Here is a 13330-nt window from a genome sequence, read left to right as displayed (position 1 = left end):
TCTTATTTTTGGAAAAATGAATCATCAGCAAAATCCTCTGAACTACTTCCAGGCTGATCAGGACACACCAGTATGTTTCTGTCTATATCTGATGGCTGATTTATGATCTGCTTGTCTTGATAGCATTTCAGAAAGCAAATGCTGATGTTGTACCGCAGAAAATTAGGAAGCTACACCAAGGAACTTGGCAGGTAAGTTGCAACTCCTATAGAGATATAATGTATTTAGCCAGTCTTTTCCACATTATGCTCCAGATGATTCTTAACAAAGAAACCCAGCATATGGAAGGATGCTTTGTGTTATGTACAAAGCATCAGGATATACAGAATCTATACATAATCAGGATAGATCACTATGAAGACATCTCACAAATCATATACTACCTTCAATGACACTTGCAAAATTGACCCACTATGTGTGCATTAGCATGTATTAACTTTGCAGTTCTGAACACGCTTTTAAGACAACCAAAAGCATAAGCAGCCAGTCTATCCATATAATTCCTGAATTAGTAATGAATAATGCATGACTAAGTCCCCCAATGTCAGCTACAGCTGAAACCAACTCCACGCGCATATCTAGATGGGGAAAACATGACCACACAGGGAAATTCACACAAAACCTGACATACAAAATAGGTCTTGCACCTGAAGCAGAGAGATGATTAGAACACTGTAAAACAAAAATCAAGAAGCCTACACTTTACTAGACTTTGCCCTGTCACTCTCTTTCAGCACAGTACCAAATGCAGCTAAGGTAAAGTATGCTCTAAGTGCATATATTGTGTATTTCAAGGTGGTTCTAACTAAAACTCTCATGCTCCCATATAAGCCTGGGCAAGGTAAAACACATGGTTCAATCCATTGCCTATGGAGGCTAGAACTGTTCCGCTACCATCTCTAGAAAACCCTAAGGAAAAAAAGATTTTTAGTTGATACACATGGACTTGAATGTGTAGCTTCTAGCTCTTCTGTCTTTAAACCTGCATTAAACAGAACTAAATACTTGGACACAACTGCCACCTCTTAAGTGTGCTATTTCATGTCAGTAACTGAAGAAAAGCACTCAAGGCATTTTGCAAAAGGTGTGAGCCAAGAACCATACATAGCCTGACCTAGTGCAGCAGTCCCACGCATTCAAGACTTCATTCCTTTCTACCACTTCCCCATTTTTACAGCCAGTGCTAGAAAGAAAGAAACAGTTAGTAATCCAGGTAATTTTGTCTAAGACCAGACAAATTACAGACCCCAGAGGCATATGACTGAAGAGAGGAAGGAGAATGCACGAAGCGGAGGATGTGACAGCTGCAGAGAGCATTTTCTGTATGAAAGTAATCTTGCAGAAAATAAATTTAAAATAACTCACTGTGGCAGCGTTTGATGGAAACAAAGATAAATCCTAAAAGTACAAGCAATTTGCTGATGCAGGAAACTACCAGGTGATACTGAAAGGGAAAGGTACCCAATAAACTAAAAAATTATGGTACCAAATGTCACACAGCACACTACTGAAAAAGAAGAACTTGAAAATGGAGCTTAACACTGGTTAAAAGGATGGGACTAAGTGTAACTCAAACTTCTTTAATATCCATGAGGAAATGTAAGTAAGGGTTCAATAACAGTTCAAAAAAAGCAATCATTGAAGCCTTAAGTCTTCATATGACCTTAGCTATGCATAGGAAAAACCCTACTGAAAATACGAAACACGCTTCCAACCAGGCATTAGTCCATTAGTTTGGAAACAGAGGAGAGAGAAGAAGGAAGAGCACATAATTATTGTCATCTCAGCTTTTAATTCACAAAAGAACATCACAGTCTGTCAAAGAGTTAGTTACAACAAGTAAGAATTGTCTTGCTTTGGCATCTTGTTTCAGCAGAGAAACCCATGTTTTAATTTCCATCTCAAAACCTCTATCGTCTGGCATTTCCATATTTCTTACTGACCAGGTTTAATAAGAAGGGGTTTGTCTTGTCTTTTGTGCCAAAGAAGAATCTGCTTCCCAGGTGACTGGCAAGTTTTACCTCCTATCTGCTGCTGCTGCCACCCAGCCCACACTCCCTTCTCTGCTCCAGAACCAGGGGCACACAAACAACAGCCACCTCCTGCTCCCCTCCTGGCTGATCAGGACAAAGGTCTGCTGGCAGCAGAACCACACACATGCAATGCGGACCCCTCCGGTCGCTGGCCTTAGATACCCAGACCACCCAGGATGGAGCCTTAGCCTCCTCGCTCGCTGGCACCAGAGCCCCCAGGACCTACACCCCACTCTGGTTGCCAGCGCAGACCCCCTTGCACAGGCTCGCAGACACACGTGCCGTGGATCTCTCCACCTTCTACCCAGTGCCTGGCACTGGCTCCCCTCATCTTGGGTTGCCCCATGCACAAACGGGCAGCTCAGACCCTCTGGTACCTCCCTGGCTTCCCAGGCTGCTTCACCTGCTCACTGGCTTGTCGCCTGGTACCCCCACTCCCTCTGCAGGGGCTGCGCAGGGGGGTAGCACCACAGAGACGCAGGCCTCCGCAGCCCACGCTGGCTGTCACTTGATTTTCCACTCGCTCTGGTCCCTCCAGCTGCTGGCACACCAGACACATGGGCCCCTGCGACCCCTGGTCCTTACTCCAGCTGCTGGCACTTAAACACCCGTGCACACAGAACAGATTCCCCTCACCCAGGAAAGCAGCTAGAAGAGGATTTTAATGAGAAGACAGGACTGACTATGGCAATCACAAACAAGGTATGGTCAGACAAGTATACCTGTCTATGTGTAACTGACCCCCTGTTATCTATCCCCTTATCCCTCTACCTTCCCCACACTTGTTCCTCTACAAACCACTGTGATCCCTCCCCTTCCCCACCTTCGGTTCCTCCCCTTAAACATCCCACGGCAAGTTTCATACAAACCAAAAAAGCTCTTACTTGCATCTCATAATAAGTCCCATACCCCTAAAAGTAGCAACCCCCCTCAGTCTGAACGGTGCTCCTTGGGAGCCTTGCTGTTGGCTCATGGCGACAGGCATCACCCTCAACTCATGGGGCTGACGGCCCTCCTGTGACAGCCCTGGGAGAAGCCAGGGCAGGGGCCATTCCTCCCATCAGGTTATTCAGGCTCCCCCACCGGCCGCTGTGCCTCTGTGCAAAAACAAGCCTTTTACCCCATGACGTGACACAATAAATCCCACCTATGTGGCTGGTATTGAAGAAAGAGGAGCTCCCCACTGTTGACAGCATCTGATTTGCGTTGTAAGAAGATGGATGAGAACACAGAGCAAGAGTGAACAGGTAGAAGAGACCCCAAAATTAGAGAAAGAATAGCTATAGTTTATTAAGAGCCTCAGTGAAGGACAACCAGACAGTAATTTACTCTGAACTGGGGTGGATGGGTGGGGAAAAAAAAAAAAGTCTCCACCGGAGAGCTTTGAATCAAAAATAAGAAAACAGACCAAAACAACTACACAGGGAAGGTGCAGGAGAGTCAGCTACATAACTCCTGGGAGAGTTGAGTTTTTAATGATACAACTGTCAGAGTCAGTCCTCGTATGAAAGGATTTTATAGCCTCATAATGCAAATACATCATCATGGGCATCCTCTCCCATCTAGTGCGTCAATCCTTTCTTAAAACTCATATGCCTATAATCCAAACGGCAGTGGTGCTTTCTCAGCTGCTAACTCTGGAACCATAATTTCAGCTGGAAATAAAAGCCATTTCTTCTGCCTCCATTCACTAATGCACAAACTTGCTGAGTCAAGTTACTACAGAGCATAATGCCAGTTTTCAAAACTGATTTGCCAGCAGAGACTAGACACATAAGAGGCTAGAATAAATTCATCTGATAATCAAATGCAGAAATGAGCTACATGGTGTCCAGTTCCTTCACCTGTGATAAAAGGCCTCAATTTTAATCGAGTTATCAAAAAAATCTAAACCGTTTCTATCACTTTCAAAACATGACAGAGGATTATGGCAATGATTTGTAGAAGAGGCAAAAGTCTTACTTTGCAAAGTAATCTTGTTATCTGGAAAAGCCCATACACATGTAAACTTAGGAAGGCCTAAAAATTAGTAGTTCTGAAGCAGTAACACACTGTCCCAAGGCAGGTCTCCTTGCAACCAAGACCAACATGCCGTAGAGAGTTCCTCAGCAGTACCTTCTTCTATCTGTCCATGTTTGGAAGGAGACATGTTGTCCCTGACACAGTTACTTTGCTTTATCTGAAAACCATATAAGTTTTAAGATGAATACTGGAGAAGAGCAAGAGAGACCTCTGGGAATGAATCAAACATTTTTGTTAGATTTAAACATAAAGATGCAGGCAAATTTCTTTCAGCAATTCCTCTCTAGCAAAGAAAAATATATAAAGTTGTGCTAGCTCAGCAAGGGTTATCACAATAGGACAGAAATAGGAGATGCATAAAAAGATGTGAATGGAAATACCAAAACAGGTCTATAAGAAACAGGAGAAGTTCATATTTCTACTGAATTAACAGAATTGATCAAGCCAGTTTTCGTGATCTTTGCCTTATAGGCTCAACTATATTCCAGACTTATTCCTCCTGCAAGTGGCATGACATGCAAATGACAGGTACTCATGACAGCTTTGCTAAGAAGCATCCTTGCTGGATTTAAAAAACAAAAACAAAACCCAAAGAAAGCTTACAAAAGTACCACAGTCTTAAAAATAATTTTATTCTTTACAATATAAACCTTGGAAGAGGTTTAGATTTAAAGAAAAAGAGTATTTACTGTTTCACGTGGTGACTTATCATTTTATTTTTACTTTAAATAGCAATCACTGTCCAGTCTTCAAGACAACTCCTAACTCCTATACCTATGAAATAAAGCCTCTCAAAATAATACCTCTCAAAAAAGCAGTATTTCTTTCTCACCCTCCTCCACCTATTCCACTGAACAGAATCCCTTATTAATTGGAGGAGGGGGGAAGAGAGCAGAAATCACATATGTCATTAGGAGTCCTCATATTTAGAGCAAATTATAACCTTGTAGAGTAGTAACAAATTAAACAGTTATTGCCACAGCACATAATTATTGGAGGCAGAATTTCCTGATTATAGGTGATTAGAGAGGACTATTAAGGAATGCCTGCAATCATAAAACCAGTGTTTGACTCTAAGGCCAGAAATAAGAAAACACAGAAGTATCCCTAACTGGAGATGTAAACAACAAAAACAAACCCCAACAGCAACTGATTTTTGCTATCATACAAAGAGGCTCCATGAGAATAACTGGATCAAACTGTCTATGATTATATGGAGACAGTGTTAAGTTATGGATGAAGGTACTCAAATGCAACTATTTTTATAATGTTAGAGCAAATATTTTTTTACCTTAGTAAACACACAGCCTCAACTACTCTTGAAAAAACTTCACCTTGAAATTTTTTATTTTATTTTTTTTTTAAATCATACTCACTACAGTCTTTCAGGAAGCATATACCTAGTGCAGAGCCATAATATATTGCCCTATAATTCCAAATATAACCTCCTACACAAACCATTCATCACACTTAGAGAAAGCCAGCCTCTTCTCTCCCAAATAAAAAACAAAACTGAGGTAATACTTTGAGGCTTACCACATTTACTAACACTGCACAACAAACATTGTCAAATGGAAAGTAATTTCCACCTAGTTTTGGAAAGCAGTACCAAATGCATGCTACTCAAGTCTACAAGCTAATTAATATTCCATCATCAAAGGAAAGTCTTTTTCATTTGCTAAAACAATCTTAAATATGTGTTACTCTAAGGAGACTTCTTAAGGAGACCATATTAAAATGATGGTTACTTCAACATATTTTCCCATGAATCCTCAGAAAAGTTCACTAGGTACCGCAGTCATTACTTTTCTCCAGAAATGCTTTAAGTAGAATTAGACTCTACGAACTGTGACATAAACAAAAGACATGACTTCCTCATATCATAAAGAAAATTATTACAGATGAGAAAAAAAAAAGCAGTCCTAGTGCAAGTGGATGATATGACACTCTCAACATTGTACCCTGAAACAGCAGTCATTTGGGTTATATATTTGAATAGTATGGAGGGGTTATCAACAAAATCAACCATCAGTAACAAGATTATATATAGTAGTTTAATTTCATCTACAACTTTTATTTCAACTCATTGTTGAAGCTTTGTAAGCATGCTTTTTGAATATTAATCTCATTTTGAAATTCATAATCGTAATTATTCTGATTTATATAGTTCTAATACAGTTCTGCTCCATTTCTACAGTTGGAATAATCTCATTATCTTAGTACACCAGGCTGTTTACATAACTAAAAACATCTAACTGAAAATTAAGATAGCTTCACTGGTTTCTTAACAGACTAGCAGAAACCAAATGTGTGTATTATTTAGTAAATAATACTAATTTTTACAGAAAATTGTAGTAAGCCACTTCAGTGCATTTTTCCAACTCTTTAGATAGGTATCTTCCAGATATAATTTGATAACTGCCCCCATAGTAGGTTTCTACCCCTCAGTTAAGTGATGTTCAGAATTACCAACTACAAGTTGGCTGCAAAGTCACTGCAAGCCTGTGTAATTTTGAATATACACAAGTGTATAAAGACAACCAATTCTTCTGGCCATCATACTACAAATTGCTTATTAAACTGTAAGGTATGCATGTTCAATACAAAGCAACAAGAAACATTGCATACATACATACCCAGGGTGCAGAACAATCTACCAATATTAGTTTATTCTGGAAAAACAAAACAAAAAAAAGAGCTAAAAAGATTGTGTCATGAAACACCATAATAGACGTACATCATCTGACTACTTTTTCCAGGATGAATGAAACTAAAACAATCATATATTTTTGTTAGATGCATATTTCAGGACACTTGACAAAACAGCAATCTAAAGAAAACCCTAGGAAATGATACTGAACCATTTGCGCTCCTGAAGGAAAAAGTCTGATTTTAAAATTATTTTTATATACACAATATGACTGCATGATACCAAATGAAATAGGAAAAAAAAGCCATCAGCTATTTAATAATTCTTTTTGTTTGTATAACTGAAATAAAGAACACTCTCCTCTTGTGTCACCAGTTTCATATACCAGTATTTTGTGAATCCACTGTGTTTGTCTTTAGAAGAAATACGAGTAATTGTTGTCCTCACATGATTTATTGAGCATTAGGGCAAGTTAATTTTAGCCAACTTGGTGTAAACCGCTTCTTGTACAAAACAACTCCATACTTCGGCTTCTGTATTTAGCAGCAGAGAGAGCACTCAGTGCCATAAGCTGGTCATCTCTGTACCTTTTCCATGACAATACAAGGAAAAAAAACAACCACAAATAGCTGTCCATTTTACTTGACCCAAAGCAAGAAAACTTCTATCCTCCTGTTGCTAATTTGGAAAAAAAAAAGGAGGACTGGCATCTGCTAATCAAATCTAGTTCCCTCTTCTACATTTAGGTGCCTCCTATCCTGCAGACAAAATCTGAGTGTTTTATTTTTGGTTAACTTCTATAGATGTAGAAAATGTTATTTCATTTTTAAAATGGTTAATTAATTCCTTTAAATGGGTTTCATAACAATGATGGGCAAATAAGTGAAAAAAAGTCACCAAACCACTCCATCTTCTTTAAACACTTAGTATCTGTGTAAGATGAAGCATTATGTAAACGCAAAGTACTAGCAATTACATCTCTTTTTTAAACATTAATTAGCACCCCAGTTCTACACCAGCATCTGTGCCCATGGACTCTTACTTAAGTCAGCTACTTGCTGTAATTTTGTCTGCACTTCTACTCCACTCTGTTTTACTGGTAGCTACTATCACCTCCCACTAGTTTTCCTCACAGTTACTTCGCCTTCCACAATGGCTCCTCTTTGAGGCTGCCCTTCATCTTTCCTTTTATTACCTTATATCTAAACTCATACTCATGCCTCTAAATTGGATATTATGTCCCTTCTCCTCAGTCCTACCCCTGCAGGATATAAGCCAAGGGAAACCAGTATTTTGAAAAACAACAAGCTCCAAAGTTTGTTGGCCTTGGTAGTTATGGTCTACCTACATGCTTCCACTGACAAAGTCCACAGGCAGATAAAAGGAAAAAATATAATATTAAGAAAAATCATAAAGACTAATAAGCCACAAAACAAGCAGCACCATCCATTATTTCACATCTATGTTCACAGTTCAAGAAGGGTAACTGCATTCAGTAACCCCTACACCACACAAGACATTGACTTATCACAGACAGGAAGACAACACCTGTTCCAAAGCATACTTCCTCAGAGTACCAGTTTTTTCATGCAATCCGTTACACAGCACACACATGCAGAAGCCACAACTAACAGTTGCTCGCTTCTTGTGTTAAGTTCTCCCTGCCACCAAAACATCCTCTCTGCTAGTGGATGCAGGCTACTTAACTCCAGACTGGCAACTCTCGAGCCAAGATTTAAAGGTTTTTTTATATTTTTTTTAAACATAAGGCACCAATTGATATTTACTAATTTAAACATGAGAGCACTCCAGTTAACCTGCACAACCCCAAAATTCATCAAATAGTAAATATCAATCGACTATAATATTGATTTGCCTCACCTTTAAAAGAGGAACTCCTCCTTGTACATGAAAGGTTCTCTGTTATTGCATAGATAAGGTACTATGATAAACTACCTTCCACCAAGGGGAAGTTGTATGCAAAATAGATGTAGTTAAACGCCAACTGATACTGTTGCTCCATTACTGACTAAATGCATAGTCAAAGTCTGTCTGATCTCTCCAATAACACTTGTATCTTGACATCCGTATCAGAAGTGTTACAGGGAATGTCTGAAACGTATAAAATAATCAGCAACAAATAATTTATGTTCTTCCATTCTTACTCCTTCAGTAACAGAAAACCTACTGGTGAGTGTGATTATGCAGTTGACAGCTGTTACAGTTGTTTATTACTATTAACTGCTGAATCCAACCAGAAACAGCACATGTCTAGTTTATCAGCCAAACAAACCAATAAATTACTATACAAGCAAGTTTTTCTCATTTCTGTGAAAACAAGCTGCTGCCAGAAAAGAGAACAAATGCTGCTAGAAAACTATTAATACAACCAGCTTGTGAGAATCAGCAGCAGGTTTCTCAGCGCTTTATGAAACCAGGCCCAGCTGAAAAGAAACTGTTTTCTTTCTTTTCAGTTTTATCTGCAATATTCCACATTGCATTAGCCTAGGACTCTAGTGAAAAAGTTAAGTCTGTATAGCGATGCATTTTTCAGACCACTAATGGTGGTTTTTTTCCTTTGAAAACCCTGAGATACTGTATTACTGTAAAGTATCAGTAAAGATAATAAATAGGAAAGCGTGACATACGTTAAACATTCAACTTGTAGGTTGTTTACTCAACTGAAAAAAACATTTCAGCTTTAGTTATCAGATGGTTTCCGACTTGCCTGTAAACACACAGATTCAATGAGAGCAAGCACTGTTACAAATGAGGATACTTTTGTAGAAATTGCTGTGAAATGTGTCTGCATAGCAAAGCACGTTTGCAGAACAAGCAAAGAGGAAAAACAAAAATCCCAAGCGAAACAGTTATTTTCCTTCGAGCGACGAAGTACCTACGCTGCTCTTATGCTACGTGCAGAACACCTGACTCACCGGCTATCTCTGTCACATCCGAACCCGGAGTGTCTGGTCTGTTGCTGTCATCCGTCGCCTCATCCTCATCCCCTCCAGCAGCACCACCCGCTGCAGAACTAGCCGCCTGCGCCTGGGCTCCTGAAGGAGACACGGTTTCCTGCTCCGCGTTTTTTCTCTTCCTCTCAAAGCGAAAGCGGTCCAGGTTGTAGAGACTCATATTCCTGACCTATCGCTGCCGCCCGCGGGAGAGAAGACGGGCTCCACCGGGCAGCTTCTGTGGGAAAAGCCGGGAAGAGGCAAGAGGCGGCAGGGCTCATCAGACGCGGCTCCGGAACACGCCGGCGAAGCGGCCGCGGCCGGAGGGCCCCGCCGACCGGGCGCTCCCCAGCGCCGGCGCCCCCGTTCCCACGGAAACGGGAGGCCAGCGACGCCGTCAGGCCGCGGGGAGGCACCTGCCCACCCCGGCCCACCGCCCTCCTCCCGCTCCCCCCGGCCTCCCTCCTCCTCCTCCTCCTCCTCCTCCCCCCCCCACGGCCCGCACCCCCCGGACCCCGCCGACGGCCCCGCACACGCACCTGCCGCGCACCGGGGCCGGGGCCGGCACCGGCGGGGAGAGGCGGGCCGCGGCCGGGCAACGGAGGGAGGGAGGGAGGGAGGGAGGGAGCGGCAGCGGCGCCGGCCCCCGAAGCAGCTGCCCGCCGCCGCGACGGAGAGGGAGCGGGGGGGGGCGGCGAGCACGGCGCTCCCCGAAGGCTGTGGTGGCGGCGGCGGCAGCAGCGGCGGCGGCGGCAGCAGCGGCCCGCTCCCTTCAGAATCTGATGCGCGGTGGCGTCGGCGCCCGGTTATGACGTCACCGCCGCCCCACCAATCGCCCCGCCCGGACGGGGCGCGCGGGCGCGTGCGCCTTCGCGCCTTTTCCCTCGAGACCGGCGCGGTGGGTTCCTACCCCACGCGAGGGGGGGGGGCGACCGTCGGTAGCGCAGGCAGCGTCCCCTGGGGTTGGGTGGGTCTGCGCCCAGAACGCGGCCGAAACGGTGCCCGCCCTTAAACGCCGTAAGCGGCAGCGAGGTACCGAAACCACCTGTACGCGTCTGTCGTGCAGACGCTAGCCACCTGCGAAATACAGCGCTTCCAGGCCTGGCAGAAGTGAGCGAGTATTACACTGGGGAGCCAGGTGCGGCAGCTGTTCAAAACTATTCGGGAGAGGTTGTACCAGCTAACAGAAAAGGAAAAAAAAAAAAAAAGAAGGGGAAAAGAAGCCACTTCCCCATCCGTCATGCCAGCACTGCAGCGCTGGGCTCGCAGAGAGCTCCTTCGCCGTTGGCAATATTTGCCATTTAAACGGCAGCGTCCCAAACGCCCACGCGAGGGTCACGGCTGTGCTCCGCCAGGTCACGTGCCGCTGTCAGCGTTACTTAGTACCAGGCCGCACCGAGGCAGGGCTGACGCTGCTGTCTGACAAACTTGCTACAGCCTGAAAGCTGGAGGTGATCCAGGTATTTCCAGAAATGCCTGGAAGTTTCTTCCTGTCAACATCAGTTTCTGTCACCAGTAGCCAGCAAATCTAGGTCTTGGCGACCTCATACTGAATCATCATCATCATCATTGATCCTGAAGTTTGGTTTTCTGAAGGGGACTCTCCTGGAAGTTGCTTGGCGCTACCTTTGCCACTGTGCCTTTTCCTACATATCGTGGTGCTCAACAGTCGCGTTCACCTAGCGCGAGCAGCTGGTTCGCCTCAATTGTGCCTGATTCCAGTTCTCCTGCCCTTTCCATCACGCAAATGTCAAGGAGAAGTGGTACTGGCTTCAAAAGGCTTTTCCACCTCACACGTCTAAGGGACAAACCCATCCCTCATATTTATCAGTAGTGTCTCCTCTTACTCCAGCCTGAGGGCTGCGGCAGAACAGTTTGTCATTTTGGCCTGTGCTAGAGCAAGAAAATAAAACTTGGTATTGAACAAGCTTTGAGGAGCAAAAGGATTTGGAGGAACCCCTTCCCAAATCAAGCTTCAGTAAAGATGTCTTGCCTCCAAATCAAATATTAATTTAATATTTGGGCAGCAGATGAGTTGAAATTGGTCGGAAGCTGCATTGTGCTAATTACAAATTCAAATAATAAGTTGCAGCTGAATGTGTAAATTGAACAGAAGATGGATTTCCCCCGCTGAGCTGGGTGTCAAGGCACAGGTGGATTTGCAGACGTGGCTGGTGGTGGAACAGTAGATGGTGCAGAGATCATATGAGGTTATCCCCTGAGGTGGGCTAAGTTGTGCTGGAGAAGGATGAGCGCCTGGGCTAGAGACACTGTTGACATACAAAAAGGCAGCTGGTCTAGGACTCTCTTAGGAGAATTCTGCCTTGCAACTCCTACCCAAGATAAATAAGGCAAACAGCAGTCCGAAAAGGGGAGAAGGATCTGCCTGTCAACACAGGGTCGGGCTACTACCAACTTCAAATTCTACCCACTTGAAGGGCAAGTAACCCCCAAAAATGGGAATAAAGCAGTTTGTAGGTACATCAGAAGGTAAGCTGGGTGAGGGTTATAGGAGGAAAAAGGATGGACCGTGAGGACACTTTCACCTGAGCATGTGGGTTTAGCTCCTTCCTGGGACCTGGTGTGATTGCCTCACACAAACTTACAGCAACACATATAAACGTCTGTATTTTAAGGATCTTGACAAGATTTAGACTGCTCTTTCCATGAGGAGAGGATAACAAAATACACGTGCGAGATGTTAAGCCACATTGCTTGACTGACTTCAAGGACACGGTCAAACAATGATGGTAAACGTACAGAAACAAATAGGCTGTGAAGCTGAAAGGAATAATAGAAGAGTTGAGAAAAGAAAGATGAAACTAGAGAAAGCAAGTGTAAAGGGGAGCATACACTCAGGCCAGCCTGTGACTCAACAAGGCAGTCAGGACCACCAGCCTTGGGAAAACAAAACAAAACAAAACAAAAAACATGAATTCCAGAACTTGGGAGAGAAAGCACGTACAAGCTAAGAAAACAGTGAGAATGAAAGGGATTAAATTCAACACTCCAGAACATGTCAGATTTTAAAAGCATTGTGTTAACAGGAATTAGCATGAACCTAGAAAATGCTGCAACAGATTATTTCAGTTTTTTACAGTGCTTTGAACTTGGAAAGACTAGGTAATTGGTAGGTATTAGTATTATTAACAAGCTATCTTGAATTCCTGGCAAGCAGTGTAGGTAAAACGTCTTTTTTGAGGTGCTAATGACACCGGTTAGACAGCTTGTGCTTGCTGGAGAGCTGACAGATTGCTGTCTGCTATTGTTTTGAAGGCTGATTTATGAGATTTTTTGGAAGAATGGTAGCAGAAATTTGAAAAGAATCTATTTATATACAGAATTGCTTTACATGCAACATTAGAGCTGTTAAATTTGACTTGTTTTTACTTAAGCTACAGTTTTGTTGCTACGCCAGTGATAAAGAGGAGCATACCAGATGGTATGTAGGCCGCCTGAGATAATTATGAAGGTTGTCCTGATTTTGGCTGGGATAGAGTTAATTTTCTTTCTAGTAGCTGGTATAGTGCTATGTCTTGGATTCAGTATGAGAAGAATCTTGATTACACACTGATGCTTTCAGTTGTTGTTAAGTGGTGTTTAGACTAAGTCAAGGATTTTTCAGCTTCTCGTGCCCAGCCAGCGAGAAGGCTGGAGGGGCTCAAGAAGTT

General features: G+C 43.1%; 1 protein-coding gene across 4 annotated transcripts in view; it reads right to left on the bottom strand.

Annotated features, from left to right (window-relative positions):
• The window catches only part of SMARCAD1 (SNF2 related chromatin remodeling ATPase with DExD box 1), a 47874-nt gene extending 37432 nt beyond the window's left edge, over window positions 1-10442 (bottom strand). For 2 of the 4 annotated variants that reach the window (XR_012650796.1, XM_075030727.1), the window contains exons 1-2: window positions 10199-10442; window positions 9642-9897 (exon numbers count right to left, since the gene is read on the bottom strand). Coding sequence is in view for 3 of the 4 variants with exons in the window: in XM_075030727.1 (XP_074886828.1) it covers window positions 9642-9840 (199 nt within the window). In the remaining variant the exon portion in view is untranslated. Of the gene's footprint in view, window positions 1-9641; window positions 9898-10192 lie in introns of all 4 variants that reach the window. The other 2 variants (XM_075030734.1, XM_075030743.1) reach the window with 2 other exon arrangements.
• Between the last annotated feature and the right edge of the window lie 2888 nt (window positions 10443-13330).

The sequence above is a fragment of the Buteo buteo genome, chromosome 1 (genome assembly GCF_964188355.1).
Source record: "Buteo buteo chromosome 1, bButBut1.hap1.1, whole genome shotgun sequence".
Lineage (NCBI taxonomy): Eukaryota > Metazoa > Chordata > Aves > Accipitriformes > Accipitridae > Buteo > Buteo buteo.
The sequence above is the reverse complement of the archived record's forward strand: the minus strand, read 5'-3'. Positions and strand labels throughout refer to the sequence as shown.